Source organism: Dermacentor variabilis, chromosome 2 (genome assembly GCF_050947875.1).
Source record: "Dermacentor variabilis isolate Ectoservices chromosome 2, ASM5094787v1, whole genome shotgun sequence".
NCBI lineage: Eukaryota > Metazoa > Arthropoda > Arachnida > Ixodida > Ixodidae > Dermacentor > Dermacentor variabilis.
Window position 1 is genome coordinate 266,264,821 of NC_134569.1, and position 25,724 is coordinate 266,290,544.

The following is a 25,724-nucleotide window of genomic DNA, read 5'->3' on the forward strand; positions in this document are numbered from 1 at the left end:
GCCGAACGAATTAAACAACTGCCAAACGAAGCGAGCTCGTTCATTGATCACTCCTGAGTGTATGACGGTTTTTATATGCAACCCACATGGATTTAATAATTACTTGGTATATAATCCTTTTATTCATATTGTTACGCATGAAGAAAACGAAGACCAGTGAACGTGCTTGTGGTCCCGAGTGGAGGAAGGAAGAAGAGAACGACGCTGAGTTGATTAACCAGCTGGCCGCTCTTGCGCTCACCGTCGATCGCGACCTAAAGTAAACGGTCCCCTTCATCCGTAAGGGTTAAAAACGGTCTCCTTCGCACGTAACAAAGTGGTGGAGGTGCGGGGTATCGCTGACAACAACGGAACCGTCACTGCCACAGCTTCGTCGAAGCCGTCGACTTGCCGGCCTCCCGCCATCAGCCGTGATCGTCTTCGACATGCCAGAAGAAGGAGCCGCTCCTAGGGCAGCGCCTAGCAGTCCACTGCCATACTACCGAGTTCCACCCACCTTCGGAGGCAAAGCGGGGGAAGATGCCGACGAGTGGCTCGTCCACTACAAACGAGTGAGCAAGTCCAACGGGTGGGATGCTACCGCTCAGCTCACCAATGTGGTGTTCTCCCTGACCGATACCGCCCTCGTGTGGTACGAGAACCACGAGGATGCGCTTACGACGTGGGAACATTTTGTTGACGAGCTAAAGGCGTGTTTTGGGGACTCAGTCGCCAAAAAGAAGCGTGCGGAGCAGACACTGTCTCAACGGGCGCAGCTACCAGGTGAGACATGCACAACATATATCGAAGAAGTATTAAAGCTGTGCAAGGTGGTCAGTGCTCGCATGTCGGAAGAAGATAAAGTTGGACATTTGCTGAAAGGAGTGGCTGAGGATGTGTATAATTTTCTAATTGGAAAGGAGAGCCTCAGTTCTGTGTCTGACGTCATTCGGCACTGCAGAACTTTTGAAACGCTCAAGATGCGTCGGATTGCGCCAAAGTTTGGTCGATTGGCAAACGTTACGACGGTTGCCAGTGTGGACACGAGTCCTTGCCTCGACCTTCCTTCCACCATCCGACAGATTGTCCGCGAGGAACTTTCCCGCCGCGAGGAGTTTCATTCAACTGCTGACCACCATGGCGTGTACACGTCACGTGAGGCTATGACGACGCCACATTCGGCCCCTTGGCAGCCGATGGTTACCGCAGCGGCCGTAGAGTACAGCGCAGCCCCACAGTCGAGGATGACAACACGCCCTCCGACTCCGCGCTATGACCAACGCGCTCAACGCACGCCTACTCGACGCCCGATGTATCGTCGTGACACACGCCACGAACCAACCCACTACACGCGGGAAAATGATAATATCCGCTTCATTGACGAACAACCAAGGTTTCGACCTCTCCCGGTGTGTTATTCCTGCGGTGTCCCGGGTCATATATCGCGGTTTTGCAACCAGCGTATGACCACGTGGTATGGCCAGCCCTCAGAGTTTTCTCGGCCCTCCGAACGGTCACACGGTGCCCCGTGGCCACCACACGTATCATCTGGCGACGAGTATTGGCTCAGCAGCTCCCGGAATCGCTCCCCGGCATCTGACAGGAGTTTGACACCCCCACCGCAACGTCGTGCTCCCCGTTCTCCCTCACCGCGGCATCGCACCACGTCCCCTTCGTCACCGGAAAACTAGCTAGCGCGGCCGATGGAGGTGAGGTCGCTGGAGACATGCTACTGACAGAAATACCTCCTGTGTTGATGCTGAAAAACAAAGTGCGCGTTCTTGTAGATAATGTCCCTGTGATGGCTCTGGTGGACACAGGCGCAACAATTTCTGTTATGAGTGTCTCTTTTAAACACGTGTTAGGACGAAAGGTTTTGTTTAAATGGGACGAAGGTTCAAAGTTCTGTGGAGTGAGTGGCGAGCCGTTGCGACCTATTGGTGTGTGTAGTGCTGACGTATTTTTGGGAGGCCATGTTATTACGACAGAGTTTGTAATTATTCCTCGGTCGACCCATGATGTTATTCTCGGCATGGACTTCTTGCGGGAGTGTGGTGCCACTGTCGACTGCCGCACAGGGAAAGTATTCATAAGTGGTGCGATTCTATCAGGACTCCTGGAGAACCCTGTAGATCGCGAAACTACACTGTGTGTTTGTGGTGATACGGTCATACCTGCGTCATCTACCGTTTGCGTTCCCGTTGTCTGTTGCGGCGCCGATTCCGACAGCTTCGAAGCTACCGTAGAACCGATGCACTTTAACTGTCTGAAGAAGAATGTGTTGGTGCCGCATTGTGTGGTGTCAATCAAAGGCGGACGCACTGGCTTATGGACAGTAAACTGTTCTAAGGAGCCCGTTATACTCCCAGACGGCATGAAATTAGCCTTCGCCAGGGAACACGCGTCCTTATCAGTGGCTGAACTTACAGATGTGCCGGAAGAACCGGATGGCCACAGTTCGGAAACAGCCCTTATGTCGATGGTAAATAAATCGCTCAGCACGAGTGAACGCCGAAAGTTAGTGCGTGTGCTTTCGAAGCACGTTTCAGTATTCGACTTTGCGCAGGAAGACAAAATGCCTGCGATCCCTGCGTCTCGAACGCGCCATACCATCAACACGGGTTCGGCAAATCCGATTAGACAAAAGCCATATCGTGTTTCACCATCAGAGCGCCAGATTATCAACGAACAAGTGCACGAAATGATGAAAAAGGGAGTCGTACAAGAGTCAGCGAGTCCGTGGGCAGCTCCAGTGATTCTTGTTAAAAAAAAAGATGGATCTTGGAGATTTTGCGTCGACTATCGCCGTTTGAATGCTATAACAAAAAAGGACGTGTACCCACTTCCACGGATTGATGACGCAATAGACTGCCTTCATTCCGCCTCTTACTTTTCCTCAGTAGATTTACGATCTGGCTATTGGCAAATTCCGATGCATCCTGACGACAAGGAGAAGACTGCCTTTGTAACCCCTGACGGCCTCTTCGAATTTAATGTGATGCCATTTGGATTGTGCAACGCTCCGGCAACTTTCGAGAGATTTATGGACACTGTTCTGCGCGGCTTGAAGTGGAACATCTGCATGTGCTACCTCGACGACGTCGTCATCTTTGGCCGCACCTTCAGTGAACACAACTCGCGCCTGGATATTGTCCTGAACTGCATCAGAAACGCTGGTCTAGTTTTAAACTCTAAGAAATGCCACTTCGGTGAACGCCAAACTCTTGTGCTTGGGCACCTTGTCGACAAGGATGGCATCCGCCCTGATCCCCAGAAAACAGCAGCCGTTGAAGCGTTCAGTGCACCGCGCTCTGTCAAGGAGCTCCGTAGTTTTCTGGGGCTTTGTTCCTATTTCCGCCGATTTATTCCTAAATTCGCCGACGTCGCGTATCCGCTGACATGCCTGCTACGAAAGGACACCCCCTTTGAGTGGACTCCGGAGTGCGACTCTTCTTTTCGTCAGTTGAAGTTTCTGCTGACGTCACGACCGGTTCTTCAACACTTCAGTCCTTCAGCTCCGACGGAACTCCATACGGATGCCAGTGGCATAGGTATTGGTGCCGTCCTAGTTCAACGCTACGGTGACCGCGAACACGTGATCGCATATGCAAGCCGCTCATTAAGTAGGCCCGAGCAGAATTACACTCTCACGGAACAAGAATGCCTCGCGGTAATATTTGCGGTTCAGCGGTTTCGTTCTTACCTGTATGGACGCCCCTTTACAGTGGTCACCGACCACCACTCATTGTGTTGGCTTGTGAATCTTCGTGACCCTTGTGGCCGTCTTGCGCGCTGGGCGCTCCGACTGCAAGAATACAGCTTCACCGTATCTTATAAGAGCGGTCGACGACACGCTGACGCGGACTGCCTCTCGCGTATGCCACTTAGCATCACGGACTGTGACGCCGACGACTTCGATCACCTCGTGGCTTCTGTGTCGCAGCGTTTTCCAGACTTCGACTGCTTCAAAGCCGAACAGCGAAAAGACGATAAATTAACACCGCTCTTCGCCTCGACGACAGCAAACCATTTCTGTGTACGTGATGGACTCCTGTATAAGAAGAACTTTTCCAGCACTGGCGCACGTTTCCTCCTAGTGGTACCGGAGAGCCTTCGCACAGCGATTCTGAGTGCTATGCATGATGACCCTACGTCTGGCCATTTAGGTTCGGCGAGGACGCTCTACCGGATTCAGGAGCGCTTTTATTGGCCTGGAATGCGACAGTCTGTTGAGACGTATGTGGCCAGTTGCTTGCAGTGTCAGCGCCACAAACGGCCATCTACTGCTCCAGCTGGTCTCCTGCAGCCGATCCCGCCTCCAAGCACGCCTTTCCAACAAGTGGGCATTGACTTCGTAGGTCCATTTCCAAAATCAGCCAAGGGAAATCGTTGGATAGTTGTTTGCGTCGACTACCTCACGCGCTACTGCGAGACGGCGGCCGTGCCCTCCGCAACTGCCACTGACGTTTCAACATTCCTGCTGCAGTATGCGATCCTGCGACATGGTCCGCCTCGCCTGATCATCAGCGACCGTGGACGACAATTCACAGCGGACGTCGTAGAGGAGCTGCTTCGTTTGTGTGGATCCCACTTGCGTCACTCGACACCATACCATCCACAAACGAATGGGCTTACGGAGCGCACCAACCGCACAATTGTAAACATGCTATCCATGTATGTTTCATCCGACCACAAGAACTGGGATGACGTACTGCTTTTTATCACGTACGCGTTCAACACCGCCAAGCACGAGACTACCGGCTATAGCCCTTTCTTCCTGCTGTACGCACGGCCACCCCGGTACACAATCGACACTGTTTTCCCTTTCTGTAGTCATGAAAATCCCACTGTCGCCGAGACTCTCTGCCTTGCCGAAGAAGCTCGTCGTATTGCTCGTTTGCGCACTTTGGCATCGCAGGACAGATCAAAAGAACGCTACGACATTCGCCACCGTCCGGTAACCTATCGCCCTGGTGATTTAGTTTGGCTGTGGACTCCAGTACGGAAACGCGGGTTATGCCAAAAGCTTTTGGCCACCTACGATGGACCATTTGTTATTCTTAACAGACTCACGGAAGTAACGTATAACATAGCTCGCCTCACGGCGAGTGGTAGAAGAGCTGCCAAGACACAAGTGGTCCATGTCGCCCGCTTGAAATTGTTCACGTCCAGGCAAATGGATTAACTCACCCGGCGGGCTTCGTCTGTGACGAGGGGAATGTTACGCATGAAGAAAACGAAGACCAGTGAACGTGCTTGTGGTCCCGAGTGGAGGAAGGAAGAAGAGAACGACGCTGAGTTGATTAACCAGCTGGCCGCTCTTGCGCTCACCGTCGATCGCGACCTAAAGTAAACGGTCCCCTTCATCCGTAAGGGTTAAAAACGGTCTCCTTCGCACGTAACAATATAAAGACTTTCAGTTGTTCGACCAGCGCTTGTCCTGTCTTCTTTCTCGTGTTTCGTTTGTGTGTGCGCTGCCCAATAATGGAAACCAATTCTGTTGTATGCGCTAACAGTGGCCGAGGTTCACGCGTGCCGAGAAATTGAATATGTGCACGATGCATTGAACATGACGGGAGTTCATTCCTGCATCACCACTGCACCGATCGTTCGAGTTACTGGACGATACACGCCCGCGTCTTGGTCGCGCCGGCATTGCTGAAGCAGCAAAGATTACTATCCTTTCAAGAGCGTAGGTTAGGGCGTGTTGGTATTCCATAACTGAGGTTTTTTAGCGCACGAGAAGGGACGAAAGACAGTGGCGAGACGAGGACACAGCGCTAACTTCCAACAATGGTTTTATTCCACAAAGCGGTACACACATATATATAGGTAACACACACAACCGTACGCATGCGCATATGCACTGATTTCTAGTCAAATGAGACTGCAACGAGACATGTGTTATGGAAAGTTAAGATCTTATCAAAGATGAAAGAACGACCATGCATAGCCAAAACAATTTATTTGTAATTGCAAGATTAAAATGTAATCTCCATCAGGCCACCCTCTGTGTCACGTTTAAAAAAGCGAATTCTTTACTTGAAAGATCTATTGAAGTCGCGCTAACACAAGCGCTCCCTAAACTAGCAATCTTCGCCGCTTCAATAATCTCACGTGTTGTTTGCGCTGGGCTTCTTCCTATCACCGTGCACTGTTTATAAATGGGAGTGCACCCATGCTTTCTGCAGTGAAAAGCCAGATGCCCCACTCCTCCACTTCGCACATTATTTGCGTGTTCACGCAACCTGTCATTTAGGCACCTTCCCGTTTGGCCGATGTATTTTTTGCCGCACGACAGGGGTAGTTCGTACACGATATTGTTCTCGCAATGAACGTAGCGTTCCTTGTGATTTGTCCGGCAACTGGGCTTCTCTGAACCACAGTAGCTGGGCTTGCACAAATTGGACAGCTTGATTGGCGCTGAAAAGATGACGCTTACGTTTGCGTCACTGCCAATCTTCTTCAATCTGTGCGAGATATCGTGGATGTACGGTATGATTGCGCGTTTCTGCTTCACTCTCGCATTTTCCGGTGAAGTAGACTCCTCATCCTGTCGTCCGCGTTTTGTCGTCTTAAGAAGACCTTCGGCCACAGCTGTGATTATGTGCTGCGGGAAACCGGCCTGTTTCAGGCGATCTACTTGCGCCATAAAACTGGACAAACACTTGTGAGGACACGAGCGGCGAAGAGCATTCATTAGGGTTGACTTTGCAATCCCCCTCTTAACAAACTTAGAGTGGCCTGATGTAAATGGCAGTAGCGGTTTTTTCTCCCTTGGTTCATATGCCCAGCACAGCTGGTGTCCCTCAAAAAACATTCTTAGATCGAGAAATCGCAAAGTATCATCCTGTGGCATTTCATGCGTGACAGTGAGCGGTTGCAAACACTTGCTGAAAATATCTAGCACTTGCGTGACATCAAGACAAACCTCCCCGCTAGGGCTTGGATCGAGAAGAACAAGGTAGTCGTCAACGTACCTATACACCTTTTTTACATTTGAGTTTTCTAATTTGGCATCCAGTATCCTGTTTACACGAGCAAGGTAAAGGTCACTTAATATTGGCGCAATACAGGAACCAATGCAAATCCCTTGTTGGAGTGTTTATCTTCAAAAACAAGGGATTTGCATTGGTTCCTGTTCCAGGATGGTACTTTGCGATTTCTCTATCTAAGAATGTTTTTTGAGGGACACCAGCTGTGCTGGGCATATGAACCAAGGGAGAAAAAACCGCTACTGCCATTTACATCAGGCCACTCTAAGTTGGTTAAGAGGGGGATTGCAAAGTCAACCCTAATGAATGCTCTTTGCCGCTCGTGTCCTAACAAGTGTTTGTCCAGTTTTATGGCGCAAGTAGATCGCCTGAAACAGGCCGGTTTCACGCAGCACATAATCACAGCTGTGGCCGAAGGTCTCCTTAAGACGACAAAACGCGGACGACAGGATCACGAGTCTACTTCACCGGAAAATGCGAGAGTGAAGCAGAAACGCGCAATCATACCGTACATCCACGATATCTCGCACAGATTGAAGAAGATTGGCAGTAACGCAAACGTAAGCGTCATCTTTTCAGCGCCAATCAAGCTGTCCAACTTGTGCAAGCCCAGCTACTGTGGTTCAGAGAAGCCCAGTTGCCGGACAAATCACAAGGAACGCTACGTTCATTGCGAGAACAATATCGTGTACGAACTACCCCTGTCGTGCGGCAAAAAAATACATCGGCCAAACGGGAAGGTGCCTAAATGACAGGTTGCGTGAACACGCAAATAATGTGCGAAGTGGAGGAGTGGGGCATCTGGCTTTTCACTGCAGAAAGCATGGGTGCACTCCCATTTATAAACAGTGCACGGTGATAGGAAGAAGCCCAGCGCAAGCAACACGTGAGATTATTGAAGCGGCGAAGATTGCTAGTTTAGGGAGCGCTTGTGTTAGCGCGCCTTCAATAGATCTTTCAAGTAAAGAATTCGCTTTTTTAAACGTGACACAGAGGGTGGCCTGATGGAGATTACATTTTAATCTTGCAATTACAAATAAATTGTTTTGGCTATGCATGGTCGTTCTTTCATCTTTGATAAGATCTTAACTTTCCATAACACATGTCTCGTTGCAGTCTCATTTGACTAGAAATCAGTGCATATGCGCATGCGTACGGTTGTGTGTGTTACCTATATATATGTGTGTACCGCTTTGTGGAATAAAACCATTGTTGGAAGTTAGCGCTGTGTCCTCGTCTCGCCACTGTCTTTCGTCCCTTCTCGTGCGCTAAAAAACCTCAGTTTTCCTTTCAACTTCCGTCCCTTGAGCACTGTTAAAAAATGGCCAGGCTATTTACATTGCTGCCTCTATTCTATATTGTAGGGGACGTACTAGTTAAAGTTGTGTGCGCATGTCGTACTTGTGCTATGCAGCGATATATTGACACAAAGATGTGGGGTTCCCGCACCGCAGAGCGGCGCGCGCAAAGGTCGGCACCATGAAAGACGATGGAGTGCGTAAGCTGCACGCTCTTCTTCTGGCCCACCATTAAAGAGAAACGTCTCTTTTGTAACACTCCGTCTCCAATCTACGTTACATTTTTCTGGTGGAGGTGCGGGGTACATGCTACCACTCCCAGATCGAACACCGTCTACAAGCCCAGTACGAAGTCCGGTCGAGCTGACTCCTGTGCACGTACGGACAAGCCGCCGACTTCAAGGACTGCCACTTGAGCACGAGCCGCTACCCAACCAAGTCAGAAGGATGAGTACGTCGGTTCCATCATCTTCCTCGACCGCGCCGACCGAGCTCGTCCTCAACCAGCCGCGAATCCCCACGTCTTTCCATGGGGACACCTTCGAGGCTGTAGAGGACTGGCTCGATCACTTTGAGCGTGTCGCAGAATACAACGACTGGACTTCAGAGCGCAAGCTACGCAAAGCCTACTTTTCCCTCGAGGTCTATGCGCGGACATTGTTCGAGAACCGTGAGGCGGCCCTATCGACATGGGACGAATTCCGACGGCAGCTAATCAGCACATACGCCAGCCTCGATCGCAAGGAGCGAGCTGAGTCTGCAATTCAGTCGAGAGTACACCGGCCGAGCGAAAGCGTCGCAATGTTTGTTGAAGATATGTGCCGACTTTTCCGACGTGCGGATCCCTCCATGCCGGAAGAAAAGAAGCTCAGGAACTTGATGCGCGATGTCAAGCAAAAGTTATTCGGTGGCCTAATACGCAATCCACCAAAGACCATTGCAGATTTTCTTGCGGAAGCCATATCTATAAAAAAGGCACTGCAGCAGCGAACACGGGAGTACAACCGCGACGTGTCGACCCTATCGCGTGACCCTCTCGCTATGCCCTTAGACAATACCGACGCCTTGCGGGAGCTCACTAGTCTTGTTCGGGAAGAGCTCCAAAAGCTTCAGGTGGCTCCAGCATCGGTACAGCGACTCGCTCCGGCTGAGGTCGTCCGGGAAGAAATCAGGCAGGCAGTACAAATCCCGGAGCGTAGCGAGAAACCACAGTACGAGGTACGGCAGCCACAGCCTCGCATGTCGTATACGGAAGCTGCGCGAAGTTCGTTGTCTCCGACATTTCACGATGCGCGCGACGTCCCGGACTATCATGGTGTGCGCGCCGTTGAACGAGCAACTGGCAACTTCAGGTCCCGACGCACGCCATTCATTGCTGAAACACGAGCACCCCGCAAGAGCGACGTATGGCGCACCGCAGACCGGAGGCCCTTGTGTCTTCATTGCGGTGACGCCGATCACCTCTACAGGGCGTGTCCTTACCGCCGAGCTGGGCTCCGTGGATTTTCACTGAATGCGCCTTGCCCGCGCAATGGTAAACGCCCCCTGGAGATGGAAGCATACCTCGTGGACGCCAGCACCTCGTTTCCCCACGATTCCGTGAAGCCCGGTCACCGTCACCCGCCCGAAACTGATCTTCCAGCCCCCTCTTCACGTCGAGAGCAACGAGGCGTCGATCACCCAGCCCTGCCTCCCGGGAAAACTGAGTCCAACGACCTGCGGAGGTGAGGTCGCTGACGTTGCGAACACTGAAGATACTCCAATACGACGACCGCGATATGACGTAATTGAGACGCAGAGAAAGCAGTGTAATTCCGTGTCAGTATCTGTCAGTAGTTACCATAGATGACCATGAAGTGACGGTGTTAATCGACACGTGTGCGGACACGTCTGTTATGAGCCAGAATCTTGCTCGTATACAGAATAATGTTTCAACGCAAAGGACCGGAACTCAGATTCGTACCGCAGGAGATCATCTCATAACTCCAATGGGCCGGTGCACGGCGCGAGTCAACATTCGGGGCTTCACGCACATCGGCGACTTCGTCATTCTTCCTGAATGTTCAAGGGACCTTATACTAGGCATGGATTTCCTTCAGGCTAACGGTGCCATCATCGACCTGCAAGAGTCCAGAGTTAGCTTTGCTACTACGCAAGCTATAGCGAACAGTAAAGACAACGACCATGACGTCGCGCTTCGCGTAGCTGACGATCACGTCACGTTGCCACCCAAGAGCAGCGTGCTTACCCTTGTCCGATGCGACATGGAGGACGACGCCGAAGGAATTGCTGAGGCGAACATGCCCCTGCTTCTTGAGCGCCACATCTGTATAGCCAGAGGGCTTGCTTCTTAAGGTGCGAAACAAATGTTCAGTCGTTTTGGTAACGAACTTTAGCAACGAATATCGGCATGTACCGCGAGGAACGACAATCGCATTCCTTCACGAAATCACTGATGTAAATGACATTGCTACATTTGAAACCGCATCTTGTCACCACACTGGGTTACCCAGCCTAAAAGAACGGATTCATGTTAACGCCGCACTGTCAGACCACCAGAAAGATCGTCTACTGAGCCTTGCGAATGAATTTGCGGACTGTTTTTCAACATCATCCAAAGTGCGGCGCACGTCCATCACAAAGCACCGCATCATTACGGACGAGTCCGCACGTCCTGTCCGTGAGCATCCCTACAGAGTGACTCCAGTGGAAAGGGAAGCGATCCAGCATCAAGTGAAAGAGATGCTCCAAGACGACGTGATCCAGCAGTCCACTAGCCCGTGGGCTTCCCCTACAGTGTTAGTCAGAAAGAAAGACAACACACTACGCTTCTATGTAGATTACAGAAAGTTGAACCGTGTCACCAAGCGCGATGTTTATCCATTGCCACGCATCGACGACGTACTGGATCGTCTACAACATGCCAAGTTTTTTTCATCGTTGGATCTTAAATCAGGGTATTGGAAAATCGAAGTTGATGAACAGGATCGTGAAAAAAACAGCGTTTGTGACACCTGACGGGCTCTATGAGTTCAAAGTTCTGCCCTTCGGTCGCTGTTCCGCACCTGCCGCTCTTCAGCGGATGATGGATACCGTGCTTGCTGAACTCAAGTGGCAAACCTGCCTCGTATACTTGGACGACGTCGTCGTGTTCTCGAGCACGTTTGACGAACATCTCGCACGACTCGAGAGTGTCCTCGCTGCGATCCATGCTGCCGGCCTCACCATCAAGCCTGAAAAATGCTACTTCGGGTTCCAAGAGCTCAAATTTCTTGGCCATGTCGTTGCTCCTGGAGGCGTCCGACCAGACCCCGACAAGTTAGCCGCCGTAGTTGAGTTTTCACCACCCACAGACAAGAAGGCTGTCCAACACTTCCTTGGTTTGTGCGCATATTACAGGCGCTTCTTCGAGGGATTCTCGAGAATTGCTGAACCTCTGACACGGCCCACACGCGACGATGTGCCTTCCATTTGGGCGGACGAGCAGCAGCAGTCGTTCAATGAATTGCGCAAGCGTTTGCAAGAGGCCCCAATACTTGCTCATTTCGACGAACACGCTGACACTGAAATTCATACTGACGCCAGCAGTGCGGGTCTCGGCGCAGTTCTTGTGCAGTGCTGGTGCGGAACGCACCATTGCTTATGCAAGCCGCAGTCTCACCAAGGCTGAGAAAAACTACTCAGCCACTGAAAAAGAATGCTTAGCGGTTGTGTGGGCCATTAGTAAATTCCAACCCTACTTGTACGGTAGACCCTTTTAGGCAGTCAGTGACCACCACGCGATGTGCTGGCTTGCCAACCTCAAGGATCCTTCAGGCAGACTAGCACGTTGGAGCCTGCGCCTACAAGAGTACGACATTACAGTTGTCTACCGATCTGGAAGGAAGCACAGTCACGCTGACTGTTTGTCACGCGCACCACTCCCTACGACGTCATCTGACCCTGACCATGACTTGCCATTTCTCATCGTTATCGACGCCATAAAAATGGCTGAGCACCAGCGCGCTGACCCTGAGATGCTGCCGCTGATCGAGCACTTTCAAGGAGTTGAAGGTGTTTTACCCCGCTCGTTCGTGCGCGGCTTATCATCGTACTACTTGCACAACAACGTCTTTTTCAGGAAAAACTGCGGAAGCGGTCCCAATACGTACCTCCTTGTCGTGCCGTCGGCAGTGCGCCAAGACATTTTGCAAGCCTGCCATGATGAGCCATGCGCGGGACACCTGGGATTTAGTAAACCATTAGCAAGAATACGACAGAAGTATTACTGACCCCGGCTTTATTCTTCTGTAAAACGGTACGTGAAGACCTGCAGCGATTGTCAGTGTCGCAAGAAACCACCAGTTAAACCGGCTGGCTTTCTCCACCCTGTGGACCCTCCTCAAGCACCATTCCAACAAATAGGAATGGATCTACTTGGGCCATTCCCAGTGACCTCTTCGCACAACAAATGGATAGTCGTCACTACCGACTACTTAACTCGGTACGACGAAACCGAAGCTATTCCGCAAGCAAACTCGTATGAAATGGCCAAGTTCTTTGTACGCCTCATCGTCCTACGACATGGTGCACCGTCTGTTGTCAACATCGACCGCGGTACAGCATTTACAGTCGAACTTATGCAGGACGTTCTCCAGCTGACGCATTGCTCTCACTACAAGACCACTGCGTATCACCCTCAGACCAACAGATTAACAGAACGGCTGAACAGAACGCTGGCTGATATGCTCTCCATGTATATCGACGTAGAGCACAAGACTTGGGACGAGATTTTACCCTATGTGACCTTCGCGTATAACACTGCTGTACAGGAGACTACGCAGTATACGCCTTTCGAGCTTGTATACGGCTGTCACGTCACGTCCACACTTGACGCCATGTTACCTCAAGCTGATAATAGCCCGGCCAGCGAACACGCGGAAGAGTTTGTACAAAGAGCCGAAAAGGCACACCAGCTTCCTCGGCATCGTATCCGGAGCCAACAGCATACAGACACCCTTCGTTACAACCAGGCTCGACGTGACGTCCATTACAATACCGGCGCCTGCGTGTGGGTCTGGACGCCCGTCCGTCGCTGTGGACTCTCGGGAAAGTTGATCCGCCGGTATTTTGGTCCCTACAAGGTTTTGCGCTGCCTCAGTGGCGTGACCTACGAAGTTGTCCCCTGCATTTCTGTCCCCGGTTCTCTCCGTCGTCGTCCTCGCGCTGAAGTTGTTCATGTAGTGCGCATGAAACCATACTATGCGCGACGTGAACGCCGAGATGCACCCGAGGGGCTCCACTTCTGATGTCGCTGAAAGAACTTTGTGACGCGACCGAGACGGTCGCTTTTCGCATGGGGGCAATTGACACAAAGATGTGGGGCTCCCGCACCGCAGGACGGCGCGCGCAAAGGTCGGCGCCATGAAAGACGATGAAGTGCGTAAGCTGCACGCTCTTCTTCTGGCCCACCATTAAAGAGAAACGACTCTTTTGTAACACTCCGTCTCCAACCTACGGTACAATATTTTGTTTATTTCCGCACAGTGTCGATGGAAGTCCGTTGTCGCCATCAGAGACAACACGGATTTGTAGCAAACATTTTGTGAGAAACTGCAAAAATGACTTTAGCTCGTATGTGCCGCATCATATGTGCCGACGATTTTTCCGGCGGCACATACGATGTCGTTTCCAATTACCTGCTCGGCGTCACTTACATGGCTATGCAGCCGCTGCCCTTTCGCCGCCTTGCAGTCATAAAAATAATCGTCAAGCCTACCGATCTTCTTAAAGGCAAATAGAAGCGTGCACAGTCTGTTTCACATTTAGGGGAAAACTCGGAATGTATTGCTTATTGCGATGCGGTAAGCAATGGAGTCGTGCGGCAGCAGCATCTCGAGCAGGCGCAGACGCTCGAGGAGCGGAGTCGTGATCTGCGTCGTCTGCTACGGTGGCGCGCGATGGCCGCATTGTCGGGAAGCATGCTACTGTCAGGGGCAGTGCATCGATTTCATCGGTACTGCGGGAACTGAGCTGATATTCTTTAGTAAACTTTGTGCGACGCCAAACTCTGAGCCTTCATTGGCGATAATGGAGTTCCACAAGCTTCTTTTGACAGCATGCTTCGTTTGTTCTTTCGAAAGGCCGGGGTACTGAGCGCGAGCATGTATATTTCTTCACTGTGCGTGCTACCGTAATAAGCAGCGACAAGACGCACCAAGGTGTGTGCGCAACGTGCTCGCTCTTTATTTGACTCGAAAGGAAAACAAAGCACTCAACAATGATAATAATGGGGGTCGAATACGATGAAACAAACAGATATGATTAAAGGAATGTTTTAGGTTAAGACAATGAGCTCGAAGTGATTTTTCTCGATAATCAATCACTACACCCGACAGACCCTGCCCACCGGCGGGGAATTGGACACGTCACGCTCCGAACTTCAGTTAGTATCTCGTCATGTCCCCAGCGGCAGCGATGACAGCGCTCATCCTGGAAGGCAGTGAAGTGTAGAGTGACTTGATCACGGATTTGTTCATTCGCAGCACGTCTCAGTCGCTGACGATGGTGGATCGAAGCCTATCCTCGGGCGACTGATAAAGGGCATCGTGCGCCAGCGATACTTTCAACGAGCCCCAGACATTTTCAATGATGTCGGCGCCCGGGGGTTGAGGCGGCTACTCCAAGAGATCGACGGCGTGCTCTTCCAGCAGTTCTTGCGCGACACGAGCAGTGTGGATCGGCAGCCTATGGTGTTAGAATATAAAGTCGCCTTCCAGGAACAGGCCGTCAAGAATGTATGGACTCAGTACGTCGTCTGTGACTGCCCTGCACCTTTCAGCGATGAACTTACCTTCGAGGCGTACCAGTGGGCGTCACACAACGCTTAGTAAAGAATACCGGCTCATTTCACGCAGTAACGATGAGATCGGCGCACTGCAACTGATAGCCGAACGCTTCCCGACGATGCGGCCAGCGCGCGCCGCCGTAGCAGACGACGCCGTTCAAGATCCCGCCCCTCGAGCACCTGCGCCTGCGCGAGCAGCTGCCGCCGCCTGACTCAAGCGCTCGCCGCATCGCGATGCAATGCGCTCCGAGTTTTCCCATAAATGTGAAACAGACTGTACATCGTCCTTCGAATAAAACGTCCACGCACACACACATAGACACACACCGCGCGCGGTACGAAACGTGCCCAAACACGTGCAGTGCAAGAGGCAGTCAAGGCGGTGCGAACTAAAACCCCTACATCCACGCGCCACCGCCGCTTTCTTAAGTGATGATAGCGATTTAAGGAAAGGAAGGACGCTGGATTCTGCAACCCGTGAGGGAGCACGGCGAAGCGTCGTCAGGGGAGAGGGAGTGGGAAGTGAAAGATTACAGAGAAATAGGGAGGATGTGGCCTTATAGAATCCACTGTGCGCGACAGGTGGCAGTCCTCAGTAAAGTTGCCAGCGTTGTAGCGGGCGCTTATAGGGTGTCTCTTCCCGTGGAACTTATAAACTCCAGCAGGCTTCGCAGCGCAGGGAGCTGTGGACACACTGGGAACAGCAGGTCAGTCTCTGTGGCCGCTGGAAGGCCTTGGCGTCTGTAGGTGTTCATCACTGTGGAGCGTTCCTGCGCCAAGGATGGGCAAGCACAGAGAAGGTGCTCCAGAGTCTCGGGGTCCCCGCACCTCTTGCAGGCAGGTGACGTGGAGCGGCCCTTGGCGTACAGCCGGGCTGCAGTCCAGGTGCAGCCAGTCCACAAGCGCAGGAGTGTGGAACGGTCTCTTCTGGTGAGGCCGTTCTCTGGAAGCGGCTTGGGGGCCCTGCCACTAGCCACTCGGGTGTCCGGCTGAATGGAGGTGAGCAGGCACTGTAGCCGATGTCTCGTGTAATCCGAAGCCGCTACCGCTCTGGTAACCGGGACTGCATCATGATGGGCAGCTTTGGCGTAGGTATCCGCCTCCTCGTTACCGGCTACCCCGACATGTGAGGGCAGCCAGTGGAAGGATATTGGGATTCCGGCGGTGGCTAGAGCCGTTAACTTGGCAAGCAGCAGCACCACTGCAAGTCCTGCCCGCCGTGGCTTGACGAGGGCCTGGAGCGCTGGCTTGGTCTCGCACACCACAGCCACCGGCTGCTGGGGAAGGTGCTCAGCAAGGAGGTCGGCAGCCAGGTGCAGCCCTGCGAGCTCAGCTGCAGTAGAGCTTGCTGTAAACGGGAGTCTACACTGCCTGTGACAGGCGAGAGTTGGAACTGTGCATGCCGCTGCTGCCGACCCGCTGGGGAGGACTGAACCATTCGTGAACACCAGCAGGTGTCCTTCCAACTCCTCCTGGAGCTTGCAGGCTGCCGCCTGCTGCAGGGCTGCGGCTGGTGCTCTCCACTTGTGCTCTCCGGATGTGCACCTCTCCCTTGAGGGAGAGGTGCACATCCGGAGGTCCGTGATGGGGAGGAGGAAGAGTCACTGCCACGGGTAGTTGGGGAACTGTCTCCTCATAGAGGCGACACAGGTTGCCCATACGTGAAGCCGGCAGGCTCCGGAGCCGGTCTAGGAGAGCCTGGCCGTCTGGTGCGCGATGTAGCCTGTCAATATGCCCCAGTCCCCGTTGCAACATGAGCAGTGACAGTGGCCATTCGCCGGCCTCAGCCAGTGTTGCGGCGATCTTGGAGTGCCTTGGAAGCCCCAGGACATTTCTGATGGCCGTCCTGTGCAGAACCTCTAGTTGTGCTTTCCTGGCATGCGTCAGGGAAACCAGCGGTAGGGCATACAACAAGGACGATGTTGCTGCAGCCTTGTTCAGGCGCAGAGCCCACTTGGTGGAGCATCCTCGGCCTCGTTGAAGGAGTCGGCGCACGGCTGCATGTACACGGCGCACCTTGGCACTGAGGGCTTTAGCAGCCGAGATCCACGTCAGCCGGTGGTCTATGGTGAGGTCAAGGTGCGTCACTGTCTGCTTCCACGAAAAGGGGTCCAATTCACGTAAGCTACAAATTGACATACCAAAGTTGTCCGCTTTGACTGTTATAATAGATGTCCTTTGCAGAACAGCGATATCTGTTCTTGAAGCAACGCTATTAGTTTGTAAACGTCGTGCTTATATTTTTTTTTTAACTTTCGTATCTTTCGAGATATTTTAAACAAAATTCAAGCCCTAAATCGAAATTCCGCTTCCAATAGACACTAGAATTTATCTTTCTCTCTCAAATACAACAAATTTCATTAAAAGCGATCCAGGGGTTATCACAGAAAAACGTTTCTGCATTTTACATGTATATGAATAAGCCGCGCCGGAGTTGAGCCCGAGCTAACGCTTCCTCTTAAACAATTTGTCAAGGGATGAAATACAAGAATAATAATTGCACTGCCATTGCCAAAGATGTAGCAAACGAATTCTTGAATGTTACGTACTGTCAAAACAAGTAAAATATGTATTTTTCCTAAAACATATTAGTATGTGCCAAAAATTGTGCACAAGATAACTGATATAACTGATTCCATGTTTTTTGTGTATATAATAATTAAAGAAAATATCACACGAACTTTAGAATTGTATCAGTCTTAAACCAGAAAAGTGCTGCATGCTGCTGATAGGAAAAATGTGAAGGCCATGAAATGAACAAGTTTAGGGCAAATATGTTAATGAAACTTTGTCATTCAAGAAGTGTGTTTACATTCTTGTGCATATTGAACGGCCAGTGAAAAATCTCGATGACGCTCTCATTTGTTCCAATGTATTAAACAGGAGCAGCTGTCATCGGTCGTGTATTGTGAGAAAATGCACCGAAATTATAGTCTCAGCAGAGAGCACGTATAAAAAGCAGTTCTGCAGAACATACGAGGGCGAGTCAAACGAAAGTGGACCAATACGAATATATGAGAAATGGGGTACTTTATTTAAAAGTAGTCTCCATGAGCATTTAGACATTTGTCCCATTGACTAACGAGTCACGTGATTCCCGTCTCATAAAAGTCCTTGGGTTGCTGTTTCAAAAAGTCAGCAACTGACTATTTCACGTTATCGTCCGACATGAATCTGGTTCCCTTGAGCTGTTTTTTTTCGGTTGCCCCAAAATGTGGAAGTCGCAAGGCGACAAGTCTGAGCGGTATGACGGATGTTTCAGCGTTTCCCACTTGAACTTTGCCAGTTTTATATTAACCACATCAGCGACTTGAATTACGAAGAAACAGCGCCAACGAAGACGATCACAAGTGGGGAGAACGACACAGGACACCCCACTTGTGATCGTCTTCGTTGGCGCTGTTCCTTCGTAATTCAAGTATGCACCATCTAGCCCAAATGAATGTTGTCCTGAACATCAGCGACGTAGGGGCGGGCATTGTCGTGGAACAAGATGACCCCATTCGTCAATTTTCCCTGTCGTTCGTTCTTGATTGCGACACGCAGCCGTTCCGGCGTTTCACAATATCCGAAAAAATTGATAGTCTCTCAAGAGTTAGCAAATTCTGTCAGTAATGGCCCCTGACGATCGAAAAAAAAAAGTCAACACCACCTTTCCAGCAGAAATGACGGCCTTTGCTTTCTTTGGGCGTGACGAATTCGAATGTATCCACTGTAAGCTTAGCCGTTTTGTCCCAGGCTCGTAATAGTGGCACCATGGTTCGTCCCTGATCACAATTGCAGACAAGTCGTCACCCTTATTGTGATACCGGATCAGATGAGTCAAGGCAGCGCCGAGCTTCTCCGTCAACTGGCAGTGGTTGAAAATCCTTGGGCGTCCATTGCGCACACAAGAGCCGATAACCGAGATGTTTATGCATTATGGTGTGATCCGGACCGTGACTGATGTTCACACGCTCTGCCAGTTCATTGATGCTTATCCTCCGTGCTTGTCTCAACAGCTCATCAACCTTTGCAATTTTGTTAGGGGTGATTGCAGGATGGCTTTGGCCCGGTCTTGGACCGTCTTTGTAACTTTCATGTCCTTCTTTGAACCGTTTGCTACAACGCTTCACAGTGGCCAATGAAATGCAATGTTCAGCGTACACGGCAGCCACGTGGCGACTAATTTCTTTTTGTAAAATGCCCTCAGCTGTGAAAAATTTCATGGCACGACGCTGTTAAACTTTTGGAGCGTCCGTTATGTCACGCAACTATGTTTAACCCAGTGTATGAAACATTAAAGAGCATTTATCCTCACACCTGCGTGTCACTTTTGTAAATGAGAGATGCCTGTGTGTCACGCGCATGCCTCGCAGATAATGAACCGACCGTTATTGCGCGGAGTGGGTTGGCTCACTTTCATTTGACTCGCCCTCGTACATTAGGAAAACGAAGCTACAATGAAATACGCAAATGCGAAGATACGGCTTGATAAAGGCCAAAAAAGTATCACTGTAAACAAAGTTCACTGCACGTATACACAAAACATCGCAACAAAATATTTAAATACACATATAAGTCTCCAATAAATCTACGTATCTAAGAAAACGTAACCGTATATAATTCGTCAAACAAGGCAAACAAACATGTTGCACAATCACAGATCACAGAATCCTAAGGCCCGACCCTCTTCCCTTCACTCCCCCTGATGTATCGCGCGCGAAGGAAGGCGGCGCGCTTGCTCCCCGCTTTTCTCCTTTGCGCACCCAAGATTGAGTCACCATCGTCAGCTCACCCATTACACACCCCCCCCCCGCTTTCACTCGCACATACAGCATACGGCGCTAGGTCACGATGTTATCGCCCTCGGACTTTATACAAAACATGAGGGCGACGGCGACGGCAACGGCAGTAATGCACCTGGAGTATCCATATAATTGCTATCGCAATAATATAATAAGAGTAGCCGGCAACTGAAGCGTCCCGTGGCACAAAACTTTCCGCAAAAGAAGAGGTAAGAAAATCGAACTTTCGCCATGGGACAATTCGCTGCCCCGCAACAATGTCTTGTTTTCTATTGTGGGGCGGGGTCACGGGAATGAGGAAACGCAAAGGAAAGCATGTTGGTCACAATCGAATGCTCACTTTGGGCACGTAATGGGACTACCGAAAGAATATCGAAGAAAACGTGAAACGCTTGGTCCTGAAAGAACCATACGCATACTGCTCGGCATCCTACGCGGGCGAGACAAAATATTCCGGAGAGGTTGCGCTCAAGCGAACGTGGTGCAATCCGTCGAGTCCCCATAGTGACATCGGCGAGCGACCATTGTTTCTTTTTGTTGTATGCTAGCCAAAAAGTGTCGAAAACTCTGCCAGGCGAAAATACACTCCGCCAGAACAAACCGAACGCGCACCAAAGTGCGCCGCGCGGTGGTCGGAGTAACACGAGAAAAACGTATGCGCTCTGGCTAGCTCTGGCAGCCCATGGTTAGGGCAGCGACAACAAAAAAATTGAAGAGGCTCAATGTGCTTGCGAATAAAAGTCAAAGTAGAAAAAATAAATAAGGACGTAGTTACCTTGGCTGGTATTAGTGTCTTGACATGGATGCTATGGCGTAGGTGAAAAAAAATTTTTATATTTTTTATGTGACATGACGCCACAAAAGAACCACCACAAGGCTTCGTCTTATCGGACCTCGCTGTGTGCTTTGTCGACTTGTCTGATAGTGTGTTGATTTGGCTTGTCTCGTTGTATGTTGCAATGTAAGACTTTAGAAAATCAGTGTACTTTTAGCGTCAAATGTTTATAAGAGCATTAATCCCACAAAGCTCCGCAATTGAAAATCTGAAGCACAACGTTGGAAATGTCAATGCACCTTTCACATCAAAAGTTTATGGGAACCTTATACCCGTAAAGTTTCGGAATTGAAATCCATGCGCTCCATAGCTTCCGCGGCCTCCGCGAGATGCCGCGGGTAGCCCTTTCGCCATCAAAATGCCCTTGAAATTTTGTGCTCGGATGGGGCTGCTTGCGTATTGTGACTCCCGGTACATGGACGAACCGTGAAATCCAGCCCCAGTTCGCAATGTTTGCGGTGAAATGTCTTTTCGAGCGTGAAAAAGACATTCTAGATAAAATCCAGAATGATTTCTGGTGCCGAGGGTAGCTTTGGTAGGCGGTGCATGGACAGCACGAAAAAGTTTCGGAGGAGCTGTAGCCCCATAAGCACCCCCCCCCCCTGGCTACGCCTCTGGGGTCAGAGAAAGCGTCGCGAACTGGTCCGAGCAAGATACAGCACACGCGAAAAGACTGCGCCACACAGCCGAGCTGCTTCTCGCTAACTGCCTCACAAGGCCAGGCACTGGGCTTGAAAAGTACCGCAACAAGTAACGAAATTATAGTTACAATAATGTTGGCCGTCAGGGAAAGCGCAGAAGTACACGAAAAACTGTGTCATAGCACCCTGTGTGACTAGCGTGCCCAAAAACTACCGAAATAAGTTAAAATAATACTGGGGTTCATAGAAAGCGTCGCAAACATCTCCCGGTACGATTCATTAATTCAAATTAACTGCGCTTTTCGTTAACTGCGTCTAGCCTAGGTGCCGTGCCGTGCGCCTAATTGCTTGAAATGCGTTGCATGCTGTCGAACAAGATTTCTCGCCTTGCCGTAGTCCAATAGTGCAGGGGTGCCATGTAGAAGTTCAGAACGAACGCAAGAGTTCACCGGAAGCCCACTAAACCAGGCGAAATGCAAAAATAGAAAACGGGCAGACGGGTGAACGAATGCGCTCGCTTCGGCGCTGTGTCTGACGAATGACGCATGCTCCTGGCTCGTCATTCGCCGATTCGCCTGTCACTAGGCAACGGAAGTAAGCCACAAAGTTTAATTTATACGCACATATTTTTGATTTTGCCGGGAAAGAATAAAAGAATGAAACAATTTCTGTTAATCTCATTTCACATTCTCTTTTTTGTCGATGCTCGTGGCAGCAAACGGTCGGCGTTAATACTAGCATGACGTATTTCATGTTGCCAGTTTTCGCCGAGTGTCCTCTCTTGTTATATTTTTTTCTCTATGCCGCAACCTTACACATTCGCGCAGAAACGCCGCAGTGACCTAGTCACCTCGGAGGATGTGGGCAAAGGGTCATCATTGCTTTCCTCATTGTGCCCGCTCTCACTTGTGTTCGGTACGATGCCGGCAATGTAGTCTTAGTTTTCGGGCTCTCCCGTGGTCAGGACACCTCCATCCGCACTCAAACTCTTCGACCGTTGTATCATCACTGGCTTCCGGCAATTGTGACAGCTCGCTCCAAACTTCAGCGACACTGCCAATGGCTTCGTCGCACTCATAAGCATTTTCACTCATCACAGGGCACGCGGAAGAATGCACGTCTGAAGCAGTTTAGGATTAACCACTTGTACACGGCCACCTCAACGTCATGGCCGCGCGTACGCCTCGGGCGCCACGGGCGCCGGGTCGTTATAGTTGTGGTTAGCCCTAACCTCCCCCTTACGCGAGGTCGTGCTGAGCGCACCTCGGAATGTTGTACGGTGCTGCGACAACCGAAATGTCACCGCGTTCAACGCGATTTATGATTTCAAGCTTCACGGCGAAAAGGAAATTCAGTGCACTTCGCGATAGCCATCACGGCATATAGACGGTGCAGTTACAGTATATGCTACCAAAGGTAGCATATCTTTGGCAGCATATACAGCTAACTCTACTATGGATGAATGGATGTTATGAGCGTCCCCTTTGGAACGGTGCGGTGGATTTCGCCACCAAGCTCTTGCTATTCTTACGGAAGGATGGAAGAAGAAGATCGGTGGACGCTCGCTGCTGCGTGTTGTTAGTGGTCAGCCACCTAGTCTACGCTGACTCATACTGTATATATATATTGTAAATACAGTCTTCATATACTCCTAAGATAACCGCCAATGTATGAAAGCATCTAACCCTACAGCTAGAATAGAGCTGGCAGAACTTTCGAAGTTAATCAACAAGCGTAAGGCATCTGACACAAGAAAGTATAATATGGATAGAATTGAACATGCTCTCAGGAACGGAGGAAGCCTAAAAACAGTGAAGAAGAAACTAGGAATTGACAAGAATCAGATGCATGCGTTAAGAGACAAAGCCGGCAATATCATTACTAATATGGATGAGATAGTTCAAGTGGCTGAGGATTTCTATAGAGATTTATACAGTACCAGTGGCACCCTAGACGATAATGGAAGAGAAATTAGTCCAGAGGAATTCGAAATCCCAAAGGTAACGCCGGAAGAAGTAAAGAAAGCCTTGGGAGATATGCAAAGGGGGAAGGCAGCTGGGGAGGATCAGGTAACAACAGATTTGTTGAAGGATGGTGGACAGATTGTTCTAGAGAAACTGGCCGCCCTGTATACGCAATGCCCCATGACCTCGAGCGTACCGGAATCTTGGAAGAACGCTAACATAATCCTAATCCATAAGAAAGGGGACGCCAAAGACTTGAAAAATTATAGACCGATCAGCTTACTGTCCGTTGCCTACAAACTATTTACTAAGGTAATCGCAAATAGAATCAGGAACACCTTAGACTTCTGTCAAGCAAAGGACCAGGCAGGATTCCGTAAAGGCTACTCAACAATAGATCATATTCACACTATCAATCAGGTGATAGAGAAATGTGCGGAATATAACCAACTCTTATATATAGCTTTCATTGATTACGAGAAAGCGTTTGATTGTGTCGAAACCTCAGCAGTCATAGACGCATTACGGAATCAGGGTGTAGACGAGCCGTATGTAAAAATACTGGAAGATATCTATAGCGGCTCCACAGCCACCGTAGTCCTCCATAAAGCAAGCAACAAAATCCCAATAAAGAAAGGCGTCAGGCAGGCAGATACGATATATCCAATGCTATTCACAGCGTGTTTACAGGAGGTATTCAGAGACCTGGATTGGGAAGAATTGGGGATAAAAGTTAATGGAGAATACCTTAGTAACTTGCGATTCGCTGATGATATTGCCTTGCTTAGTAACTCAGGGGACCAATTGCAATGCATGCTCACTGACCTGGAGAGGGAAAGCAGAAGAGTGGGTCTAAAATTAATCTGCAGAAAACTAAAGTAATGCTTAACAGTCTCGGAAGAGAACAGGACTTTACAATAGGCAGCGAGGCACTGGAAGTCGTAAGGGAATACATCTACTTATGGCAGTTAGTGACGGCGGATCCGGATCATGAGACGGAAATAATCAGAAGAATAAGAATGGTCTGGGGTGCACTTGGCAGGCATTCTCGGATCATGAACAGCAGGTTGCCATTATCCCTCAAGAGAAAAGTATATAATAGCTGTGTCTTACCAGTACTCACCTGCGGGGCAGAAACCTGGAGGCTTACGAAAAGGGTTCTACTCAAATTGAGGACGACGTAACGAGCTATGGAAAGAAGAATGATAGGTGTAACGTTAAGGGATAAGAAAGAGCAGATTGGGTGAGGGAACAAACGCGAGTTAATGACATCTTAGTTGAAATCAAGAAAAAGAAATGGGCATGGGCAGGACATGTAATGAGCAGGGAAGATAACCGATGGTCATTAAGGGTTACGGACTGGATCCCAAGGGAAGGGAAGCGTAGCAGGGGGCGGCAGAAAGTTAGGTGGGCGGATGAGATTAGGAAGTTTGCAGACATGGCATGGCCACAATTAGTACATGACCGGGGTGGTTGGAGAAGTATGGGAGAGGCCTTTGCCCTGCAGTGGGCGTAACCAGGCTGATGATGATGATGATGATGATGATGATGATGATGATGATGATCTAGAATAACACGTAAACACAGAGGACTAAAGGAGCAAGAACTTCGAAGGATTATTGAAGCGCTTGTCTACTCCCGTGTGCTCTACCAACTTCCATGTCAATCTCTCACTAAGACCCAGCACTCCAAATTAGAAACGGCACTCCGCAAATATACGAGATTAGCTTTAGGAGTACCCCGATTCGCCGCAAACGACCTTGTGGCCGCCACTGGGCTTTTCAACACACTTGATGAACGCATTACAATTTGCAGACAAGCGCAAATTCAAAGGCTTCAAACATCCCCACAAGGGCGCAAACTGCTCAATATCAAGGATACCAGACAGGTGCCCTACCACCTTTTCCACCGTTATATTCACCACCATGGGACTCACTACCAAGATTCACGGTCCTACCCATACCACAACATATGCAGCCGCACAAACACGAAGCTCGCCGCTCCCAGTTAGTCAAACGAATAAATAGGGAAAACCCACTAACAGACACTACGTATTATTATACGGACGCTAGTCACTCGGAGGGTAGATGTCTAACTGCAGTAGTCGGCCCTGACTACGAGCATGTAAACGCACACATAGGAGTCCCCGACCCATCCGACGCAGAGGCTCTTGCTATTCTCGAAGCAGTCACCCGGCCTCATCATCCTACCCAACGCATCTTAATTCGCACCGATAGCCAAGATGCACGCCGCATGTTTCGCGACAACTTGCTACCTGAGCATATACACAGTGTTACGTTTCGCCTACGACGCGCGGTTTAGCCGGCGCGACTGCAACAAAGCGGCAGACATTTTGGCCCGTTCGGCGTCGCCGCTACGCTCCCCGCCAAGCGCGTCCA

The 25,724-nt window shown here is 50.3% G+C and overlaps 1 protein-coding gene across 1 annotated transcript; it reads right to left on the bottom strand.

Moving 5' to 3' along the window:
- Positions 1 to 15,721: 15,721 nt before the first annotated feature.
- On the bottom strand, positions 15,722 to 17,237 carry LOC142570786 (uncharacterized). Its single transcript, XM_075679117.1, has 2 exons — positions 16,502 to 17,237; positions 15,722 to 16,446 (listed from the first exon to the last, which is right to left on the bottom strand). The coding sequence occupies exons 1-2, from the start codon at positions 17,235 to 17,237 to the stop codon at positions 15,722 to 15,724; spliced, it is 1,461 nt and encodes a 486-aa protein (XP_075535232.1).
- Positions 17,238 to 25,724: the final 8,487 nt, after the last annotated feature.